Raw genomic sequence first — 22,467 nt, 5'->3', positions numbered from 1 at the left:
AAAAAGTACTTACTGTTGTAAAAGATTTAACCAATGAACACTCACAAAATTCTGAACATTCAAATAAAAATATATCAATTAAATTAATTGAGAGAAGAATTATCCCAATGCTTGAAAGTACTGTACTGATAATGTTAGCTCCAATATTGACTCCAATCTGAAAGAGAATAGTGCATTTATTGAAAATACTCAGGGACTTTTTTATTCCTAGACACATCTTCCACAGCATCCTAGAGGGGCATCCCAGCTCCATTGGCTAGTCTCGGGGATTCTTCACAAGTAATTCAGTTCCCTCTGTAACTGAAGCAGTTTGCTGGCAATTCACCCCACATCATTGGAGAGAAGTAAACAATTGATCCTCCCCGAATAAAAGGACATGGACAGAGCCAACATGATGGGGGTTCTATCTGTTCTGATATCACTGATAGGAGTGATCTTTAATATATCCACTCTGAATTAAAGCTTCCTGATATAAGCACAAACACACACACACAAGTGCATGTGCACACACACATACATTTTAGCCTTCCAAAATGTATCTCCTCAACCATTGTAACAAGGGTCTATATGTAAAGGGTCCCTTACTCTGCTTCTTATTGGGAGATTTTTGTTTTAATTTTTGCTAAAATTTAGACAGTTGAACACCTTCTCCTCCTTTAAGAAGCTAAATATATGCCTCATTTTCTACAGGAGAATTACATAGATCAATGAAGTTAGAGTTGCAGGTTAGTCAATGAAATAGATTGGAACATCTAAATTTTGTGTTGTTTTGGTTTTGTGTGGAGAATCAGAGTCAACTGTTCTTATTTACTCATTAAATGAGCAAAAGAGAAAATGATACTCACCAGAAATTTTGTGGTTTTTTGTACCTAAGACAAAGGTTCAGAAATGATGAACTGTTCATCAGACAGGAACAACACCAGTGGGAGACAGCTCTTTCCTATCTACCTCACCCACCTCCACCCTAGATGACCCAACCTAAACCCCATATCTTTCCCAGCCAATATGTATATTGATAAAATATTTCTAAAGAACAAATCATGGAATTGAACTGAACTGAATATGCATCTATTTTGGCTCTTTTCAGGTTGTTAGAAAGACATGGAAGAATTTTTGGAATAGAGCCTTCTTAAAGTGAGAATGAACATAGAAATACAAATGGGAAGGTTAACTAGTACAAAAGAAATATCTTCCATTGCAGCTAAAAATCAAAGCAGAACTAAAAGGGAAGATGAGTATATGGGCAGAAGAATGTTGATGTGGAGAGAAGGTGAGGCAAGAACTCAAGGTAGATGCTATTGATTGTGATAAAATTGATTGGGAAGAATGATCCTTTCCCACACACCCTCATCCTAATCTATCCAAATATATACCAATTTGAAAATTCAATTACTTGGGTAAAGTGTGCTTGGATTATCTTCTTAAGAATGATCTCTTCCTTCAAAGGAGAGAGCATGTGACTCAAGAGCATTTTTTTGCCAAACACTTGAAATTGGCCCCAAGGCTGCTTTTGTCTCCTCTCTTACAAATTCACGACATTCTTGGGTCAGTGCCTCTACTAAAAAGAGTCTCAACTATTGTCTATAAAAAGAATAAACCAATTAAATATATTTTTTCTTTAATTTGTTTATAATTTCTGTATAACTTCCTTGACTTCCAAAGTAGTTCAAACAGATATACTCACAGACATGGCAGACCAGAATGGGTAGCCAATATAAAAACAGAATAAAGTATTCCTAATATGGGAGGAAAAGTAAAAAAAAAAAAACAAAAAACCTAGATTATCCCAAATAAGAAATTTCAGGCCAATCATTATCTGAGCTACCTGGAGGAAGGAAAATAGAATATGGGGGTGAAGTAGAAACTCTCTACATTAGACACTTCTTTCCCTCAATCTCAAGATTACATATGAATCCCATTTTATCTTTTCCACCTTCACCATCTCTTAAAAATAATCCTTAGAAGAGTGAAATCCCAGAAATGTGCATTAGTTTACCAAGATTTGTGGATGGATATTGCCTCATGGGGATATAATACTTGGGAAAAAATTTCCCATTTTATATCTAGGAGCCCAGAGTACCTTCAAACCAAAACATTTGACTTAAATGTATTCCCAGACATATTTTCTTTGCCTATTTTTTATTTACTCTTATAAACGGGTATAACATGTCATCCCAAATAAAATTATAGGTGATTTAATTTTCCATACTCACCCCCAAATGTCTCTAGGACTAAAGATAACTTACGCCAAGGGATTGTAGATTCTTTTTAAGGAGATTAGGCAGCTTTCTGTGTAGATGTTGAGCAGAATTAGATGTGTCTGCTTGTCCCATCTGAATGTGTTGAATCTTGTTGATCAGAATGCCCTCAACAATCCCGCTGGTACCCATGACATTGCTCACTCCGAAAAAGACCGCTTGTAGTCAAGATTCGTAGTTAAGCCCCACCACTCGCCATGTGCAAAGTGCTGTGAACATTTCTGAAAGGTATTTCAAAAAAAGCAGCCACTATGCTTCCTAGTACTGAGAGGATTGTATTTAATAGGAGGAGAAGGCACTGGCAAAATGTGTCATGTGTAAAATTTGTTAACACAGCTCTCAACAAATCCATAGGAAGGAAATGATAAGCAATCCTTACTTAAGGACTAGAAGGGCTAGTTCTAGGTTCTGCAAGATGGGATCAACGGACTACGGAATTCTGGAACATAGTCGTGGGAGACAGTAAGGAACAATTAGGTAGAGTCCACTTGGGCTCTGACCAGCCTCGTTACTACTTCCAGAAATTAAGGATGCTCACCGCTGTAAAGAGACACATGTATTTAGTTTCTCACATACCTGAAAAAGACAGTGCATTGAGTTGAAAGAAAGCATACCTTAAAGTCAGGCAAACCCAGGTGTAAATCCCAACTGGCTCACTTGTTCTCTGACTTCAGACAATTCACTTATATTTTCTGAGTTTCCACTTCTTCAGCTGTGATTTAGGAATAGCAATGCTTATCTCACCCCATAAGGATTTTCTGACATAATGTTATTGAGACAATTCGTCAAAGTTATTTAATAATCTGTCAGAAAGATGACGAGTATTTCCAGTTAATTTCTTTTTTCCTTAGAACAAGAGCAATTTAAGCTTTCCTATAATTTTCTACGTCATTGCCTAAAATTCCAATATGATCAATTTTTCGAATAGAACAAAATAGAAGTCATCTTATTGGTCTTTCTCTCTAAACCTAGTTTTTTTTCTCCAGACAGCTATGCTATTTTTAGGTATTTAACATACTAAATGCGTTAAAAGAATACAGCAATTTTGAAAAAATGGAGAGAAATTCACCTATAGTTGCATTAACCAAACACAATTGGTAGCATTTGTCTTCTTTCCATTCCAATACATGTTGACATACACAAATGGTTTTTGAGAGTTTAATTATGGCTTAAGCACATATTTGTATCCAGATTTTTTGCACTTAGCATTACATATTTAAAGTCCTTCTATGTCTCTTCTTAATTATCACTTTTATGTCTGCACAATATTTGTTATAAAGGATAAAAGTGCAATTTATTAACCATTCTCAAGATGCCATATATTTGTGGCATTTTTGTTATTGTAAATAAACGTCCATTTAATGTTTATACTTATAAATTTCCATGTGTGGGATCACGGGATCAAAACATATGGATATTGTTCTAACGTATTACTCATTCCAAATTGCATGCCAAAAAGGTTTTATCTATTTACACTGTCACTGGAAATGCCTGGATGATCAGATTATGGCACCCTCACTGATAAACTTCTCTTGTGAAGATTAAATCAGATATTTTAAAATATCTCAAATTAGATATAAAAAGTAGCTGCAAAATTTTTCTTTTCTGCCTACGACATCCTAGTAATATAAGATTTTCTTGATCTCTGTTTCTTTACCATCTAGAACATCACTTGGCATGTAATAATGGGAATTATTAAATGAATTCATCTTAAAAAATGAAAAAAGATTTGAATCTATTGCTGAAATCCTAAAGCAAAAACAAGCAACACTTTTATAGGTAAATTATGAATTTTGGTGCAAAAAACAGACAGAATTAATGGTGACACCTGTGGCTCTAGAAATTTCCTGAATTACATTTGTCTACATACCATACACTTGCCTCTGTGAAAAACCTTTCTATATGTGGATTTCAGAGTTTAAGAAAATGGCATATTGAGCTTCTGGTGAAGAAAATAATCTTACTTTTCAAAACTCTTTCATTTAAAAATAAAACACTACCCTATCGTGTATAAGCACATGAGCATGTGGTAAAAATTTTATATGGATGGGAAGGAGACAAACCAAGCTCAAAAATAATGATTGTCTTTGAGTTAAGAAGGGAGGAAAATGGAATGGAGAATCAGGGCTGAGGCTTCAACTCTACCTACAAAGATTTGTTTACTTTTATTATGTAACATTGAACCAAATACAGCAAAAAGCTAAGTCTATTGACTCTGGGCATTAGGTAAAGTACTTGTAACAGTATTTTCTGTACATATATCATTACTAAACAAATAAGAGTAGAGAGAAAATACTGGCACAGAACAACTGCCATGTTGGCAGAGAAAGAAGTTTTTGCTTCACACCCAGTCATCACCTCTCCAGCTTGGATCTGCTTCCAACTCAGGGGTTTTGCGTATACCCAGCCCAGACCCAAGCACAGAATCATTGCCAAGTTCCACTGCAATATATATAAAACTGAAAATGAGGTGTGCCTACCTTGTTGTCTATCCAAGGCTGCTCAGGTTATAAGTTGCAAGGTATCCTGGGTTGCAACCTTGTGTCTGCTTATCTTTCACTGAGTTGCCCCCCTCTCCAAAGGGAAAGATTGTTACTGTAGAATTGTTACTCTAGGCTTCTTCATTTCCAACTGTAGACTAGATATAAGGACAGAAGAGATAAGCTAGCCTTGATATAATCAGAAGATAATAACAATCTACTGTGCTCAGAAATAGAGATATTTTAACAGCTTCCTGAACTCCTCTCTGATGGTACTGTATTTCTGTTTTCACTTCATTCTTTTATTTAGACTCAAACTCTCTTGAATTGTATTTCAAGAGAGTAATTAATGGTCTTAATTAATTCTAGTTACATTCTTAAAGTGCTTCTATCAAAAAAGATAACTTCAAACCCTGGCCTCTTCCCTCTGTCAAACTCTTTTTCTCCTGGCATAGAGTACACTTTTGGATATGTTCCCTTTCCCTTATCTTAAAACAAACATTAGAGAGTGACATGTGTGGAAATTAATAAAAGAAACCTTAACTAAACTGGAGTTAGGAAGGCCTGTAGGAGGAGCTCTCATGCCCTATCATACATCCGTCAGTTACACTAGCCAGGAAGAGAAGGATGCTTGCATCTTCCACAGGAAGTAAAATTACTTTATTACTAAAAGGACGATTTCTCTCCCTACCCAGCAACAGCCCAGCCAATGAGAAATGCTGCAGCTCAGCCAATGAGAAGGTGTTGTTGCCCTGAACTGTTCCTTTCCCCCCAGTGGATTATTTTCCTTTAGAACAGCCCCTCCCTACTCCTTTTTCTCTAAGAAAGCAGCTCCCTTTCTTTCTTTTCCAGATTTGCCTATGGTTTGCCATAGCATGCACATCTCGAATTGCAAATCTTTTGGCTATTCCTGAATAAACTCCTCTTGAGATAAAATAACAGGCAAATTTAAGTTGACACGTGTATATAGTCAATGTTTAATGAACTAGGTATAATGAATGGTGCTCAACATTTCTCCTTCTAATCCTTACAAGATGAAATGATCTACTTGTTATCTGTATTTTATAATTTAAAACATATGGAAGTTGAGAATTGATCCAAGGTCACACAAGTAGTAATTAGTAAAACCATGTCTGTCAAAACACACACCTGTGTTGTTAGGGTTAATTTCAGCCAACCTAAAATTGGCCTGCGCTGTTTTGCTGTAGCACCTCCAGGACACTGACCCTGGGTCAAGGCATGACCCCACTGATTCATAGCGTTGCTTTGTAACCATGGGTGTGAGGAGTGGTGGTATGTACCAGCTTCTTAACATTATTTATTGATAACAGCGTGACTGGTGATTTGCACATGGTTTCAGTGAGAGCGCAGAATCTGCCATTGGGGCTGGTAACATAACAAGAAATATGCCCACATGCCCAGCCAGGTATAAGAAGCCCCAACCACCACCACAATTTGGGGATCCCTGATTCTGAGGTGTTCTATTGGGGTTCCCTATTAAAAACAGAACATGCATCACAGAGAGACAGGGAGGACAATTGGAACTCAAGCTTGGCCTCCTGGACCCCTTGCTGTGAGGTAGTCTTTAGCTGGAATGCATGTCCTTAGTTTAATGCTGTTGCTATATTCTGCCCTATCCCTACAATAGACCCTAAACATGTAAGCATTGCCCTATTGGATCCTATGAGTCTTCTTTAGAAATTGAACCTTGTCTACCTGCCACCATTAGAGCATTTGACATCAGAAGTGACACTGCATTGAAGATCCAGACTCATCTTTAACTAAAAATATTGCTAAGGATTTCCTTATAAATTGGAAGGATGGTTCTGATAAAGAGGATATCAAGGTGGTTACTGGCCCACTTTGGTTTGAAATAGCACAGGCTTTGAAATTAGTTACTGAAAATAAAACTTTCCAGGATAAAATGGAAATAATGGAAACTTAATCTCAAGATCTAGCAAAAGGGATGAGTCAGGAAAAAAAGTGGCAGGTCAGCCAAAAATCCATTTTTAGTGTTTCTGCTTAGCAAAAGCAAAAGTGAGCTTTGCCCTTTCTGGCTCCACGTGGAGCTCCAACCAAAGGAACCTGGGCAACTGAAACTAACAAATTGGCTACACCTGTTAAAATGGCTCTTGAGAATTCAGAATTTACCAGAATGGATTAGGAGAGGGATGCATCATACATATTCAACAAAGGGCAAATATCCTGCCTCCCCTCCTTTGACATGAGTAGTCAGTGCCTACTTTGCTGTAGAAACACTGGAGATGCTGGCAGCATCAGAATGGCTATACAAAGACTGAAACCATCTCCCAAATGGGATGCCCCTCACATAGGTTACAACTGATACTGTGATAAAAGAGGCATCACCAGAAGGAGCATCTTATTTGACTTTGCCTCTGTGACCTCAGGAGGATGGAAAATGGCAGTCATGAGGCACATTTTTCTGTAGTTTTCTTTTCTTCTAGTGGCTTTGTCTAGCTTTGGTGTCAGAGTAATACTGGCCTCATGTCATGAATTGTGAGTGTCCCCACCTCCTTTCTTTTGAGAACAAGTTTCTAATGGATTGGTATTATTTTTTCTTTGAGTATTTGATAGGATTTACAAGTGAAGTTATTTGGGTCTGAGCTTTTCTTGGTAGGAAAGTGTTTGAATTTTATTTCAATTTCTCTACTTATTATATATTCATGTTCTCTAATTTTTCTTAGGTCAGTTTTGTTAATTTATGTCTTTTTTTTCATTTCATCTAATTATGTAAATTGTTGGCGTGAAGTTGTTCATAATTATATATAGTTATAAGTTCATAATTATGTATAATTGTAATTATAATTCCCTTATAATGCTTTTGATTTCTATAGAGTTGGTAGTGATGTCCCCTCTTTCATAACTGATTTTGATAATATGTGTCTTCTCTCTCATTTTTGCTTGGTCAGTCTAGCTCAAGTTTGTCAATTTTGTTATTTTCAAAGAGCCAATTTGGTTTCATTGACTTTTTTATGTTATTTTTTGTTTTCTAATCCTTGATTTTCAGTTTAATCTTAATTATTTCCTTATTTCTGCTTACTTTGGATATAGGTTGCTCTCCTTTTTCTCGTTTCATAAGGAGAAGGCTTAGGTTATTGATTTGAGGCCTTTTTGGCTTTCTGATATAGGCATTTATAGCAATAAATTTTCATCTGAACCAGGATTTAGCTATATCCTGCAAATTTTTATGTCGTGTTTCCTTTTGTATTCTGTTCCAAATATTTCCTTCTTTCCCTTTTGATTTCTTTGATCCACGGTCAACTGAGAAGTGAATGCTTTAAATTCCAGTTATTTGGAGATTCTCACAATTTCTTTCTGCTGTTGATTTCTAATTTAATTCTGTTTTGTTCAGAGAACATACTTTATATTATCTCAATCTTTTAAATTTATTGAGTCTTGTTTTAAGACCTAGCATATGATCTGTATTATTTTTCTATTGCTGTATAACAAATAAATTACCACAAACTTAGTGCCTTAATGCAATCCAAATTTGCTACCTCACAGTTTTCTTGGGTCAAGTGTTGGGCCTGGTGTGTATGGGTTCTCTGCTCAGGGTCTCACATAGCTAAAATCAAGTGTTGGCGGGGATGCAATATCTTCCTGGGTAGAGACTCCGCTTCCAAGCTCATTCAGGGTGTTAGCAGCATTCAGTTCCCTGCAACTCTGAGAATGATGTCTCATCTTCTTGCTGGCTGTCCACTGGGAGCCTCCTAGAGGCCATTGACAATTCACTGCCACATAGCTTTCCCCAAGACACAGCAGCTGCCCCTTCATGGCCAACAGGAGAATGTCTCTGCTGCTTTGAATCTCTGACTTCCTGTCTCTGACCTGTAGACCCAGATTTGAAGGACTCATGTGATTAGGTCAGGCTACAAGGATAATCTCCCTTTGACTGACCCAAAGTCAACTTCTTAGTAATCTTCATTATATCTGCACAAGTCCCTTTGCTGTATAACATAACATAATTCTGAGAGTAATATTTTATGATATACACATGTATATCACATGTATATCACAGTTTCACTCAAACTCTGGAAGGAGATTATACAAGAGTGAGGATCATTGAGAGTCATTTCATAATTCTTCCTACAACATGGTCGATGTTGGGGAATGTTTCATGTGTGCACTGGAAAAGTGTGGATGTTCTGCAGCCGGTGAGTGGAGTGTTATATATATATATATATATATATGTATTTATATAATATTATATATATATTTATATAATATTATATATATTTATATAATATTATATATATTTATATATAATATTGTATATATTTATATAAATTTATATAATTTATATAATTTATATATAATATTGTATATATTTATATAAATTTATATAATTTATATAATTTATATATATTTATATAATATTATATATATTTATATAATATTATATATATTTATATATATATATATAACACAACCTCAGTGGATAATGTCCACTGGGAAGGTGGAGTTCTCAAAGGAAGGAAACTCTGTGTTTCTCTCTCTTTCTCCCTCTCGTGCACACACATACACACACACACACATATATATACACATTTGTTTATCCTCTACATTCTTTTAGGCAACACAGGGTATTCTTTATTCTGTGCTCAAATTACACTTAGTGTGTGTTTAGTAGCTCATTAGTGCCTTGTATAATCCTTCTCTAATTTTATTATCATCTCTGTTTCCCCCAACGGATTGTGAACTCCTTGAGGGTAAGGAGTGTATGTTATTCAAACTCTGGCATCAAGCATAGTGTCTGGTACCCAAAAAGTTCAATAAATGTTGAATGTCCATAATCAGGCAAATAAGAGGAATGGTGTGCATACGTGTGTATGTATGTGTGTGGGGGGATGCAGAATAAAGGGAGGAGACATAATAAGGAGAGAGTTTGAAGACAGAGCTAAAACCAAAGGAAGCAACATCTCACTCTCAGATTGGAAAATAAATCAGGGAAAATGTCTGAGCATCAGATCTGATCCAGAGGGATGACCTTGATACAGTGGGTCAGGGTAGGGAATATACGAGAAGATCTTTCAAAGAATTGGAGCTCATAAAATTGAGGATTTCTTTCTATACCTGTGTGTGTGTGTGCGTGTGTAAGTGTGCATGTGTATTTGTGTGTGTCAAGGCTTAACCTTTACATTTGAACAATTGTTCTTTCTTATTTTGAAATCAGAAAAAAAAAATGAACTGGTTGTCTCTTAATAACAGTAAGTATTCAGTTAGCTTTTGTTTGCTTATTTGTTTTATTTGAATATTTGATGAGGGGGAAGGAAGGGAGTTCAAATTTAGGTTTATATCTATCATTGTTGACTTACTTTGTGTTTAAAAGGAAAGGTAGAAATATGAGTTTTCAAAAAATGTGTAATTGTGATATTGTGATTTATAATAAATGTATATTTGGTCTTCCTCCTAGGTCCTGGGACAGAGCTCCTAAAATTCATGGAATTTCCTAAGTGACAGAGTGGTAAAGATGTCTTTTGTTATGTTGATGAGGTGATTTTGGGAAGCTCCTAGGTATCCTAAAGATTGGGGCTGGTTGCCAGGGAAACCAACCAGGATTAGAGGGTTGGAACTTTCAGTCTCACCCCTGGACCTCCTAGAAGAGAGGGGCTGGAAATTGAGTTCAATCACAATGGCCAATGATTTAATCAATCATGCCTATATAATAAAGCCCCCAGAAAAACCCAAAGAGACAAGATTGAGAGAGCTTCTGGGTTGGTGAACACGTGGAGATTTCGGGAGAGTGGTATACCCAGAGAGAGCATGGAAGCTCTGCACCCCTTCCCATGCCTTGCCCTATGCACCTCCTTCATCTGGCTGTTTCTGTGTTGTATCCTTTTAAAATAAACAGGTAATCTAGTAAGTAAAGGATTTCTTGAGTTCAGTGAACTGCTGTAGCAAATTAACTGAGCCTAAGGAGGGGGTCTTGGGAACCTCCCATCTATAGCCGTTTGGTCAGAAGCACAGGTAACAACATATACTTGTGATTGGCATCTGAAGAGGGGCGGGGGGGTGGCAGTCTAGTGGGACTGAGCCCTTAACCTGTGGGATTTGACACTATCTCCAGGTAGTGTCAGAATTGACTTCATTGCTTGATGGTGTTGATAAAACACACATCATAGTAATCAAATATTTTATTTCGAAGCCCATTACTTATATAGTTCCTGAGACTTAATTGTAGCCAGCTGCTTTGCATGGACTAATGAGTGAAATACATGAAATGAAACGCTAGTGCCTACCATAAAAGAGTCTGAACACCAAAATAAATCAGTTATCTCTTGTTGGCAATTAAGGGGTGCAAGAAAAAGTTGTCTCCTTTACTTAAATCACCATGATCCACTGAATCACCGTTCTGCTTGGTTTTCTCGGAAAGGTCTATTTGGCCAGTCTAGTCAATGGTAATTTACAGTTCTGTACATTGGCTGAAGATAATATCAGGCAAATCAAGAGATGCCCATTGAACACATATATTGAATGACAAGAAAACGAAAAGTTTTTTTTTTTAATGTTCATTACATAAAAGCCTATGTTTGCTTTGCTTTCTTTTTCTTTCTTTCTTCTTCTTTTTTTTTGATGAGGAAGATTAGCCCTGAGCTAACATCTGTTGGCAATCCTCCTCTTTTTGCTGAGGAAGATTGGCCCTGGGCTAACATCCGTGCCCATCTTCCTCTACTTTATGTGGGACACTGCCATAGCATGGCTTGACAAGCGGTGTGCAGGTCTGCGACCAGGATCCGAACCTGCAAACCCCAGGCTGCCGAAGCTGAGCACGCAAACTTAACCACTATGCCACTGGGCTGGCCCCCAAACTTTGCTTTCTTGAGTTGAGTTTCTTTGGTTGGTTTTCATATATTATCATAAAACCACATTTCTGATGGATTTTTCCCCTAAGAAGTCACTAATTCTTCATATATAGAGTCAGAACGTGCTGTTGGGGCCATGCCGTATGCATTCTCATGACTCTGCCCCAGGAAGAGCACACTCTAGAAGAAACAAAATGTGTCAGTTCTTCAGACTTGATTCAGGTTCAACTATATACATCTTGATGCCATTTCCTCCAAAGTTTATACTTAGAACTCTTAGCTATCCCAAGATAAGTATTACATGTTGCTAAATTCTTTAAATAATTACTTTATTTATTAGCCTTATATTCATTCTGCTATCTCTAATAACATTTTGGATAAATCAAAGCTTCCTAAGTTTCTGAATTTACAAAATGGGAATATTGAACAAGTTGATTTCTTAGATTCAAGTATCTTCCCATTCAGTGAATCCTCAGCTGGTCAGCTACTCAACTGCCGTCTGCTTTCCTCATCTAACTGTCTCCCATCACCATCAAACCACCTCCTATGTATATCTCATGACCAACGGTTGACTGTCCCTTCTGCCACTCTTGATGACATAGCTCAACACAGCCCAGAAATGGAGACACACCAGGCAAAACTCAGGGAGGCTGGCCATACACTCACCCCAGGGAAGTCAGAGCAAGACTGTTCCCACCAAACCAGAGCAGCGAGCACAGCTAGGCAGAACTCCAGCAGTGTACAAATCAGCATCACAGACACGGTTCCCTGAAATGCAGGAAATACAAGATTGACAGTGCTTGTGTGAACCGAAGCCTTCATGCCTTGTTGGGAGGTGACTGTAGAGACAAAGATCGCCTCAACCATCAGAGAATGAAGTAAGGATACCATCAGGAAGAGAACGCTGCCCCTTCCAAGCCCATCAATTGGCTCAATTTAATTCCTTTGCTCATTTCTTCCCCTGAGAGGAAGAGGAGGGATGAGCAGTAACTAAATCATTAACCCACTTTATACACATGTGTTCTTACCTCTCTGAGACATAGCTAAATCTGATCACATTGTCCACTCAGTGAGGAAGCAGAGTGGTGTAATAATGCTCAGGACTGAGAAACAACAGCTTGTATTCTAGCTTTACCTTTACTGCTTAGTGCTGTGTGAGCCTGAGCAAGTATCTAATTCTCTAGCTTCTGTTTCCTCGTTTATCAAATGTGCATCATGATATTTCCTTCTCAGAGATTTGTGAGAATCAGTGAGGTTTTAACTGTGCAAGCTCTTTATAAAATTCAATATGAACACCCCTTTCTATACATCTGAACCTCTTTGAATGGGCTTTCTTAGTCTCTCTTGATGGCAGTCAGAGTTCGAACAATCAAGATGGTAAACTACCATAGCTGCTAACAACCCAAACCAATTCAAAAAACATACTACACCAAGAGGATAGGTTCCACCATTTCTGTCCTGAGGCATCATTCATGCAGAGCTGGCCATGATAGAACAGGAGAGAAAACGTGAGTGCACAAACCTCTAGTTTATTTATATACAGTCAAAAAGGAAATACAACTTGTCTACATCACCTAGAAATTGTCCCAGCAAGGAAGATCAACACAATCCTTTCATTTACAATGGAAAATTATCCCATCATGAATTCGTACCTTATCTACCACACAAATCCCTCCCAAACTTCCCTGAAGAATTTTCCCAAGGTGGAGTTGGCTCTGCCATGTGTTGGTTTATACCAATAACTATCAACCACATTTGCATGTACTTTTTCTCATTATAATGTCCTGAGCCTGGGGAGAAGCACCTGGGGCCAGCCTCCGTAAGCAGTGATGTGCATGCCTGAGCTGGACCATCTCTGTTTTTGTCTGGCCATCCTCCAACTGTGTTCTTGACTTAACTCAGTTTTATAACTGCAGGACAACAGATATTCTGCAGCCTCTTTATTCTTGTGTTATCTGTTTTTTCCTCAATGTATTGCTGGCCATACACATGCCCCTTAATGTGCCAACTTAAGATATATTGTTTCTGTTAGCCAAATTTCATAGCTTTCCTTCCTCGAATAATGACAGTCATTATCAGTTAACATTCTCCGTATTCCTATATTTCTAATTTAATAAATCCACCCCCGTAAGTTATAACAAAAACAACAATGATGTTGCCTTTGCACGTGATCAATTCTGCTCGTCACTGTGGTAACTGGAAGGAGAAACCCTCACCTTCAAATCTCATATTTCCTAATCTCCATTTCTGAGTGCTGGACCTGATGTCTGCTCAGACCAAATTAATACCCCACCGCACATACATACATGTTTCTTGATCACTTGAGTGTTTCTGCTATCTTTGCCTTGCTGAAGGCAAAGATATTCCATGTACCAAGATTTTCAGTTTGACAAAGTCATATTTTATGCCTCTAACAATAGAATCAGTTTGGTTAGTAAGAAGCTCTATCCAGGAGTTTTAGTTTTTCAGCATCAACCGTATTTGATATTTACTCTTCCATTCCACCCTATTAGTATGTAATCCCATAGCCTAGCCCCTTTATCTCAGTCATGTAGTCCCCTCTCCTTTACATAGCCCTGGCCTTCTCTGAGATGCTCAAACTAGAAAGAATTAGAAGGGATAGTTTTTAGTTTTAAAAAGAAGGGATAACAAGAAATCATGGCTTTCAGAAACCTTATAAGATTGGAACATCCCATCTAAAAATACTTACAACCAGAATAGCTTTGGCCTTGGGGCAGTCGTTGTTTTCATAGGGGTCATAATAGTATTCAGTTGGTGTATGCTGTTTGTCCAAGGCACACTTCCATAAGGCAGGATCCAAAGCAGCCAGTTTGACAGAGAGGAGAATGAAACCCACCAGAGCAAATACAGAACTCAGAATGTTTGCAGCCAGGCTGCTCTGAACCTGAAAAAGAAATGTTGAGTGAAGACCACTCTTAATGAGCAACAAATGTCTCTTAACCTCTTTGCCAGTGCATTGCAAAAATTTATTTTCTTATCTGTGTCCCTCAGGAGGTCTAGGATTGATAGACTTAAACCCAGTGCCTAGCAACATCTCTCAACCTAGAAGGTAAATCTTGGCTAAGTGAATGAATAAATGAAATGTTCCTTTCTAAGCAGGACTTCAGTAGGGTGGCAGAGAATGTTGCTTGCCTAAATTCTTTATTCTGGACTGACAGCAGGGCTCCAAGAAGCTATGCCTACAAAATCCCCAAGAGAGTGTGACCAAAGCAGATGTGACTTCTCTCTCCCCCTGCTTACTCAGAAACTCCTCGTGGAAGCATCAGTCACACAGAGGAGGTAGGTGAAGCAGGTCACTCCTCCTGGCACATCACCTCTCTTAAAATCACGCACACCCAAAGATAAGTATGAGGAGATAGTTCTCAGTCTCAGGAGGGCCCTAGAGTCTGGACAGTTTTATGATTGGCCACATTCAGGGCCATCCAAGTATGGATGGCCATAGGCAGAGTTCTAGACTCAGGCCCAAGGATAGTGTAATGCGTGAGCAGCAGTGTGAGGTAGAAGAAAGAGATCTGGCCACAGTGGTAGTTTTGGAGGAAATGGAAGTCACAGTGGTAGCTTTGCCTCCGACTTTCCAGTTTTCTTGAGTATTCAGTTCCTCAATTTCATTTCCCACTCTGGATCTCATTTCTACATTTAAGAAGTGAGGGGAATAAATATACTGATTTCAGAAATGGCTTCCCTTCTACCCAACTCACAGAGGGGGAATTGAGCTAGGACCGTTCTGAAAGCTGTAATTATAAATAGATGTGGTCCAGGGCACACCCGATAGCCATAAATTAGAATATTACTTAATCCTAGCTAGGATTCTTCTTTTATGGACTCAGTAGTTGGATCTCTGGGGCACAGTAGAGGATAATCAGGGAACTTTTCTCCTTCAAACACCAATTCCCCCAAATAATGACTAAAGTACATGTTTCTAGGCCTCCAGATAGCCAGCAACAGTCATAATGTTTGGAGTATATATTTCTTCAAATAATTTAGGTTTGTTCTGGAGAGCTCTCTTCTTCAATTTCAAAAAGGGCTGGTATAATGTGTGATCACAGTAGAATTCAATACAAGATGGATGACTCTGGTGAGCCTGAGCCGACCCTGAGACCTCGTCCTGTATCCTTGTGCTTGCTGCCGTATTCGTTGTGATATTGTTATTTCCTAGGGTAAGAGCCCTATATGCTTCTCCCTGAAAACCTAGAAACATTATTCTTGTACTGTGCTATTCAATATGGTTGTCACTAGCCACATGGACTACTTATACATAAAGTAAACGAATAAAATTTAAAATTCAGTTGCTCAATTGAACTAGCTACCTTTCAAGTTATCAATAGCCACATGTGACTACTGTATTGGACAGCATGGCTATTGCATTTCCATCCTAACAGAAAGTTCTATTGGACAGCACTGATCTAGTTGTTTTGGGTATAAGAGAGAGTTCCAAATAATCATCTCTGATTCTAATGAAAGAGAGAGAGATATTGGCATTATCCTGCGCATTCTTTCTGACTTCTTGCTGCCTTCAGGAGATATTTGTAGCCAGAGCTACAAATTGAGTTTCTATGCCACTGTATTATATGACATTCTCACACGTGACCCCAAATATCAAACTACTTGAGGGATATAAGATTGAGTGAAGACTTGGTGAACCTTTACAGACTAGAAAGTCTTCTCCCTATAATCTAGCTTTCTTCTCCCTGCCACTTCCAATTCTAGTTTTCTCTGGAAAGAATTAAAGCAGGTGAAGTCATTTTCTTAGCCAATACAAATGACTAATGACAACTTTCAGGACTCCAGAGTTCATACTAAGTCCAGCAAAAGTATTAGCTTTCAGATCAGATAGATAAAAGAATGAGAGATAATTCTTCACACGAATGACATTTTGACTGGGTTTTCTCAAGGGGTTTGTCAGAGAGGTTTAAACAGTGACTCCACAACAAATAGACCTCTTTATAACACTGTCAGCTTCTTCATCATGGAAAACCTAAATTTAAAGTCCACTTACCACCAAAAGGGCATCATAAGGGGAGAGATTTTTTTCTAGACTGGATTCCTGGGCACTGGTCTAGGATATAATACAATACCCCAAAAGCAGACTACGATTTAGGGTACAGTGGTTGGAGGAATGTGCACTGGGCAGGAATATGGATGATCAAGACACAACTCCTAACTCTTCCAAAGCTCTTCCATGCTCTGAAACTTAGTTTCCAATTCTGCCAAGTGGAGACATTGACCTTGAAGAGTTCTCCCTGTTTTACTTCCATCCATCAAGTTGTGGGTTATGGTTCTCATACTCACCAAAGTCTTAGTGCACTTTCTCTCTGTGATAATTGATAGACATCCAGAGCTGACAAACTACTCAGAAAAGAGAGAAAATAGCCAGGTCAGTTTCTATGCATAGATGTAGCTACCACATTATTATCAAGGTGTTTATGGAAAATTCCTATGGGAAAAGTCCTAGGACTAAATGACCAATGATGCAAGACCCAATTAAATACCTAGATATGACAATTTTGCCCATAGAGTATTCAGAAAAGCATGAGGAAAGGCAGATATGAGTGGGAATCTATGACAAAAAATAAAACAAGAAACTTAGAAGCCAGGAAAGAAGGTTTTTCTAATTGAGGGAAGAAAGTTTTGGAGTTAGATGTTATCTAGAGAAGAACACAAAAGCAACAGTATGGAAAAAGAGAAGAATAGGGGAAGCTGACAGATACAGGAGGCCACAGACATTGATTTTAAGTTGGTGGCTCCCTCAGGATAGAGTAGAATGGTAATTGAGAATGGAGAAAGGATGAGGCTGGGTGGCAGAAAACCTTTAAGGCTGTGTTCAGAAAATCAAAGATATTATTTTCACTCTCTAGAGTATTCATAAGCTAATAGATTTTGGACAGCTAAGTAACAAAAAATACTTTGACAATGGAAAAATGGGAACAGAACAGGGAGAAGAGAAAAGTTGTAGTTCCAGTGGTCCCAGCATTAAGTAATTTAGGTCTGCCTAAATAAATCCTGGGTCTTAAAAATTGGACAAGATGTCTTTCCAAATGTGGGCTTAATGACTTGGTGCTTAGTGACTTGCTTCCAAAGAGTCGAGTATGGAAAGAGGAGAGAGGAAAGTAACTTCATAGTGGAGAAACCTGGCAAACACTATCTCAGCCACGTGATCAAGGTTAACTTCATCAGCAACAAATCATGTAGATAGTGTATACCCTTGAGATGAACTGATGATAATGACGCTTCACTTCTGTTGTCTTCCACCTAAAAATCCATCACCCTATTCTAAACATGAGAGAAACAACAGATGTACAAAAATTTAGGGATATTCTACCAAAATCCTGATCACTGCTACTCAAAACTATCAGAGTCGTCAGACAAGGAAAGTCTGAGAAAGTCTAGAGGAGCCTAAGGAGACATAATGACTAAATGTAATGTACTATCTTTTGATGGGATCTTGGAACAGAAAAAAGACCTTTCAGAAAAACTTGTGAAATCCAAATAAAGTGTTGACTTTATTTAATAAGAGAAGAAAAAAGGACCAGATGAAGAAAAAGGTGGACTTCAGGATGCATCAGACAAAGAAACAAGTGTAGGAGAGACAAGTGATAGCTACTGAGTCGTGTGAAGCTTACGAAAAAACTACGAAAGAGAAGCTTAATTGTGAGGAAGACTCATCCTTATTAATCTAGGAGAAAGATATTCTCTGAGAAAAGAACCACTAAATTCCCCTTGATACCAGAGAATTGAAGCTGTTTCAGAGGAATTTCCAGGCCAACACTAAAGCATAGACATCTGCTCAGCATGCCCTGAGTGCCACTAAATGCAGCAAAAATCATTTTAAAAGTGTTTGGAGATGAAAATGCTCCTTCCTCCGTGATTTCCCCAGAGATGTGTGAGTTTATCTGTAAGCGTGTGGTGTCTTTCACTGGTGCTCATTTTACTGTATAGAAGGCTCCAACCCAACTTTATTCCACTTCATGGATTTTTGCCTAAACCTGGAGAGAAGCAACTAGCCTCATCATAGCTCAAGATGATGAGGTGAAAAGTAAGATGATCTTCAAAAGAAATGATTATTTGAGTCAGCTAAGAAATAGATTTAAAATCAGGTGACTTCTGCCTTCCCACCCTACTCAATTCTTACCTGGGCTACACACACAGGAGAACAAGCTCTACCATTGACCCCTTGCTCCTGGCAAGGTGACAGGTGAAGAGCCTAAACTATTGGCATCTTCTTCCCACTTCCATCCCATGTTGTCCTCCTAAGGATCTTTACTCACACACAAGGCTCCTATGAATGGGTAAGCAGCCTTCAACAGAGTGGAAAACACTGGGGTAAATTGTGGAGAGAAGGAAGCAGATGCCAAAATGATTCCCAAACTCAACACCATCATCCCACACAGGATCTGGATAGTCTGTTGGAAGAAGGGAGACGGAGGATTAAAATCAGCATTTGTGAAGACAAGACCTCTTCATCTCTTCCCTGGTGCTCCTGAGTTATTACCTTCTGCAGGATCCCAGTGAAGATACAGACACTATAAAAGCTCTGGAGTGAGAACTATGAAAAGATATTTTGGAGAAGATGCTGTTGTGCCACAGAAAACTACTGTCTCTGGCCATCTGGCAGGTGCTCAGCGAGCCTTCAGGCATTTATGCCTCTCTGCCCTTGTCTGCCTGTGATCCTTGCTCCCAGCTCATGACAAGTGCTAGAATCTGTTTTCCCTGGCTCGCTGATTCCATTGCTACTAACTCTTCTTCTACCTCTTATGAGAACAGGGAACATCTGAAAGCCCTTGCACTCTCCTGAGCATTGGCGATGGGGGAAGCTCCTCCTTACATCCCCCAGACCCCAATGGACACAGCAATATAGAGCCTGGCCCTCTGTCCAGCTCTTTGACCTCTTCAGTTCGTGTCTCTACAGCTGAGGATCCTGAAGCTCTAGCTTAAGAGATAAAGTTTTCCTCCCTGACAACCACCTCAGACATTTATAGCTCTGTTAACATTTACCAAGCAGTTTTCTAAATCTTAGGTCACATGAGCCTCGCAGTTACCACATGATTGTATATTTCAGGCAAGGCAATCAGTCCTCTCCGGTTCTGAAACCTGGTCAAATGGATTGCCTCACCTCAGATCATACACCTGCAGAGACAAGTCTAGGAAGCAAAACTCTATATTTTCCTCCCAGCCATACGTATACACTTTCCTTTCCTCCTCCCTTCACTCCACAGAGTTTCTTTAATAAATCATCCATGAAATGAGAGAAACAAACAAAAAGTAAATATCATTTCTGTTTTCAAAAGAGAAGGAGAAAAGAGAAGAAGGAAGTTTATTTTTTCCTGTAATTTGCAGCGAGGGAAAAATTCCCTTCAAAAAAATCAGTCAGATTATTAAGCATGCCATTGGTGAACACATAGAAAAAAATGTACATAAAATATGCAATTATTTACCACAATTACTTTTATAAAAAATATATAGATGGACAGCTTTTTATATGCCAATTACACCTCAATAAAGTGGTTAAAAAAAAAGAAAATGTAGAGAAATACTTTATTGCTACAATACAGAAACAACAGCAAAAAACTCAATTGCTTATATTCAGAAGAGGGGGAAAACATTTTTAAAACCGTCTTATAGGAAAAAGTTCTAGGGAGGGTTCAAATGGCTCTCCAAGTGGCTTCCATTGATCTTCAGATCAACCTGGAGACCCTCTTGCAAAACTTAAGAGTCTCCACACTCACAGTGCGTCTCTAGTCCCAAGATATACATAGTTTCTTCCCTTCCCCACCCCTCCATCCCACTCCAACATGTTCTGAATTGGGCTTACCCCAAGAACTTTGACCTCTACCTTTAGCTGTTTCTTTAGGCTGCCCTGACTCTGGTAGGCGGGTTTGGGGCTCTCTGTTTGGAGGAAAGTGATGCCATTTGGTGTGAGAACTACAAAGGTCTCGTTGGTCATGGGTTGTGATATCATGATGGTGCCGCCAATGCTGGAAGAGAAAATAAATTCAGCTCTTAAAAAATACAGAGCTCCCAGGTTTGGCTCGCAAAACTGTAAGCCAGTACTTGCCCATTAATCCAAACTTGACTTGTCCTTTAAGGAAGGAAGCTGGTGGTATGAAGCTGTGAAAACCACCAAACTTTGGTTTCATGAATATTTTTCCATAATGTTTGGCACTGCCCATTCATTATAGATAATAAACACATCACAGAGAGGCAGCAGTATGAATCTTGAGAGATCTCAATGTTCAGAGGCACATGGTCACACAAAACTTGCAATATGTAGAAATCTCTCTTTCCCTTAGTCTTACCTACAACATCTGAATTGCCATATATTCCATGAATTTTACCCTCAGAATTCCCTACCAGTCATGAGATGTAAGAAGGGTTCTATTCATCAACGTTTTCCTAATCAGATTCTGTACTGCTCAGACTCTCTAACTCTGCTCAGTTTTTCATTCCAATAATAATATTTAGTAGACTTAATCTTATATATTTTTATCATAATTTATTAGACATTTTCCTCCAGTGCCTTCAATTCTTACAACAACACTGTGTGTTAGTTAGTTAGTTAGTAAAACCACGTAATATTTAGGGAAACTCAGAGTCAAAAAGTTTATTATGAATGGAAATAATACACACTTTGCATATATGCATGGCATAGAGTTAATGCTGAAGAAATATTTGCAGTTATAATTATGACTCAAGCCTGTTCACACAACTGGGAAGCTGTACAGCCAGGGTTGGATCCTAGCTATCTGAGTCTGGAGCCTTTGCACTATTCGCTAGATCACGCTGCCTCTTCCTCCTTCCCACCTGGCAATAGCAGCCTGTGTCAGAGTTTATTCAATCCAGAGAAGCAGCTGTATGCAGTGGTTTGAGAACAGACTTGGAGTCATAAAACCTAGGTTCAAGACCTGGACCCTCCACTTGTCAGTGTTAAGAACCAATTGGCCTGTGATATTAGTGGCCGAGCTCAGCTTGGATCTCTCTTCACTGCACCATTCTCAGTGCCTGGACTGTCCAGTTTGCTCATGGCCTGAGAACATCTAAAGAGGCAGGAGCTGTGCTTGCATTAATCATATGACCTTAGGGAAGGGACACACCAAGACCATGCATTTAGAAAACAGCAGAAACAGTTACAAGCAGATACTCTGTCCCTTTCCCATTCTATTTCCAAAATACTCTAGCGTCTCTTAACCTCTCTCAAGGAGCTTCAAACCACACATCCCCTCTAAGGAAGTCACATCAGGGGAGTGGTGAGTGAGAAAAGTCTCCCAGCATTGCCTACCTGTGCCCAAGGACCAGCCCGTTGGTTCCAGCTAAGCTCTCCAAAACTTCCAGGAGGTTTTAACTCTGTGTTCTCCTACAGTCCTATCAGAATTTGTTACTTGTCTTCATCTTCTGAAAGTCTCTACTCCTTCCTTAGTCCAGTGTTTACAGCTACAGAGGATGTGATACTTACAGACTGTGGATTTGTGAAATGTGCCCACACTTCCTTTTTTTCTAAACTCCTAGCATCTTCAGAAAAATAGAACCAGCTAATGATTGGGAAAATACGGGAGTCATGGAGCTCTATGTGTCAATTGCCACCCCAATAATTACTAGCCCCTTAATATTAGACAGGTGTGTGTTCTTCTCTGAACCTCAGGTTTCTAATCTGTTAAATAGAAGAACTGTGTCAACACTGGAGATTTGTTATAAAGATTAGAGACAGTGTTTATAAAAGGCTTACTGCTTCCAAGGAGCATTCAATAATATGTAACTAGTAATAGTAATATTGATTGTAGTAGGAATATCGATAAAAAATAGTATTCAATAATATATAGCTAACTGTAGGAATAATGACTATAATGCTTTCCAGGATCATTAAATAATAGATAGCTAATAATAGTAATAATA

General features: G+C 38.6%; 1 protein-coding gene across 1 annotated transcript; it reads right to left on the bottom strand.

The window, feature by feature from the left end:
- Window positions 1–11,316: 11,316 nt before the first annotated feature.
- Window positions 11,317–22,047, bottom strand: LOC131395534 (membrane-spanning 4-domains subfamily A member 6A-like). Its single transcript, XM_058527401.1, has 7 exons — window positions 21,857–22,047; window positions 20,393–20,555; window positions 18,849–18,983; window positions 16,873–16,929; window positions 14,273–14,467; window positions 12,229–12,330; window positions 11,317–11,742 (listed from the first exon to the last, which is right to left on the bottom strand). Exons 2-7 carry the CDS (start codon window positions 20,537–20,539, stop codon window positions 11,647–11,649), a joined length of 732 nt encoding a protein of 243 aa, XP_058383384.1. The 5' UTR covers window positions 20,540–20,555; window positions 21,857–22,047; the 3' UTR covers window positions 11,317–11,646.
- Between the last annotated feature and the right edge of the window lie 420 nt (window positions 22,048–22,467).

This window comes from Diceros bicornis, chromosome 31 (genome assembly GCF_020826845.1).
Source record: "Diceros bicornis minor isolate mBicDic1 chromosome 31, mDicBic1.mat.cur, whole genome shotgun sequence".
NCBI lineage: Eukaryota > Metazoa > Chordata > Mammalia > Perissodactyla > Rhinocerotidae > Diceros > Diceros bicornis.
This window is presented reverse-complemented; position numbering and strand designations above follow the sequence as displayed.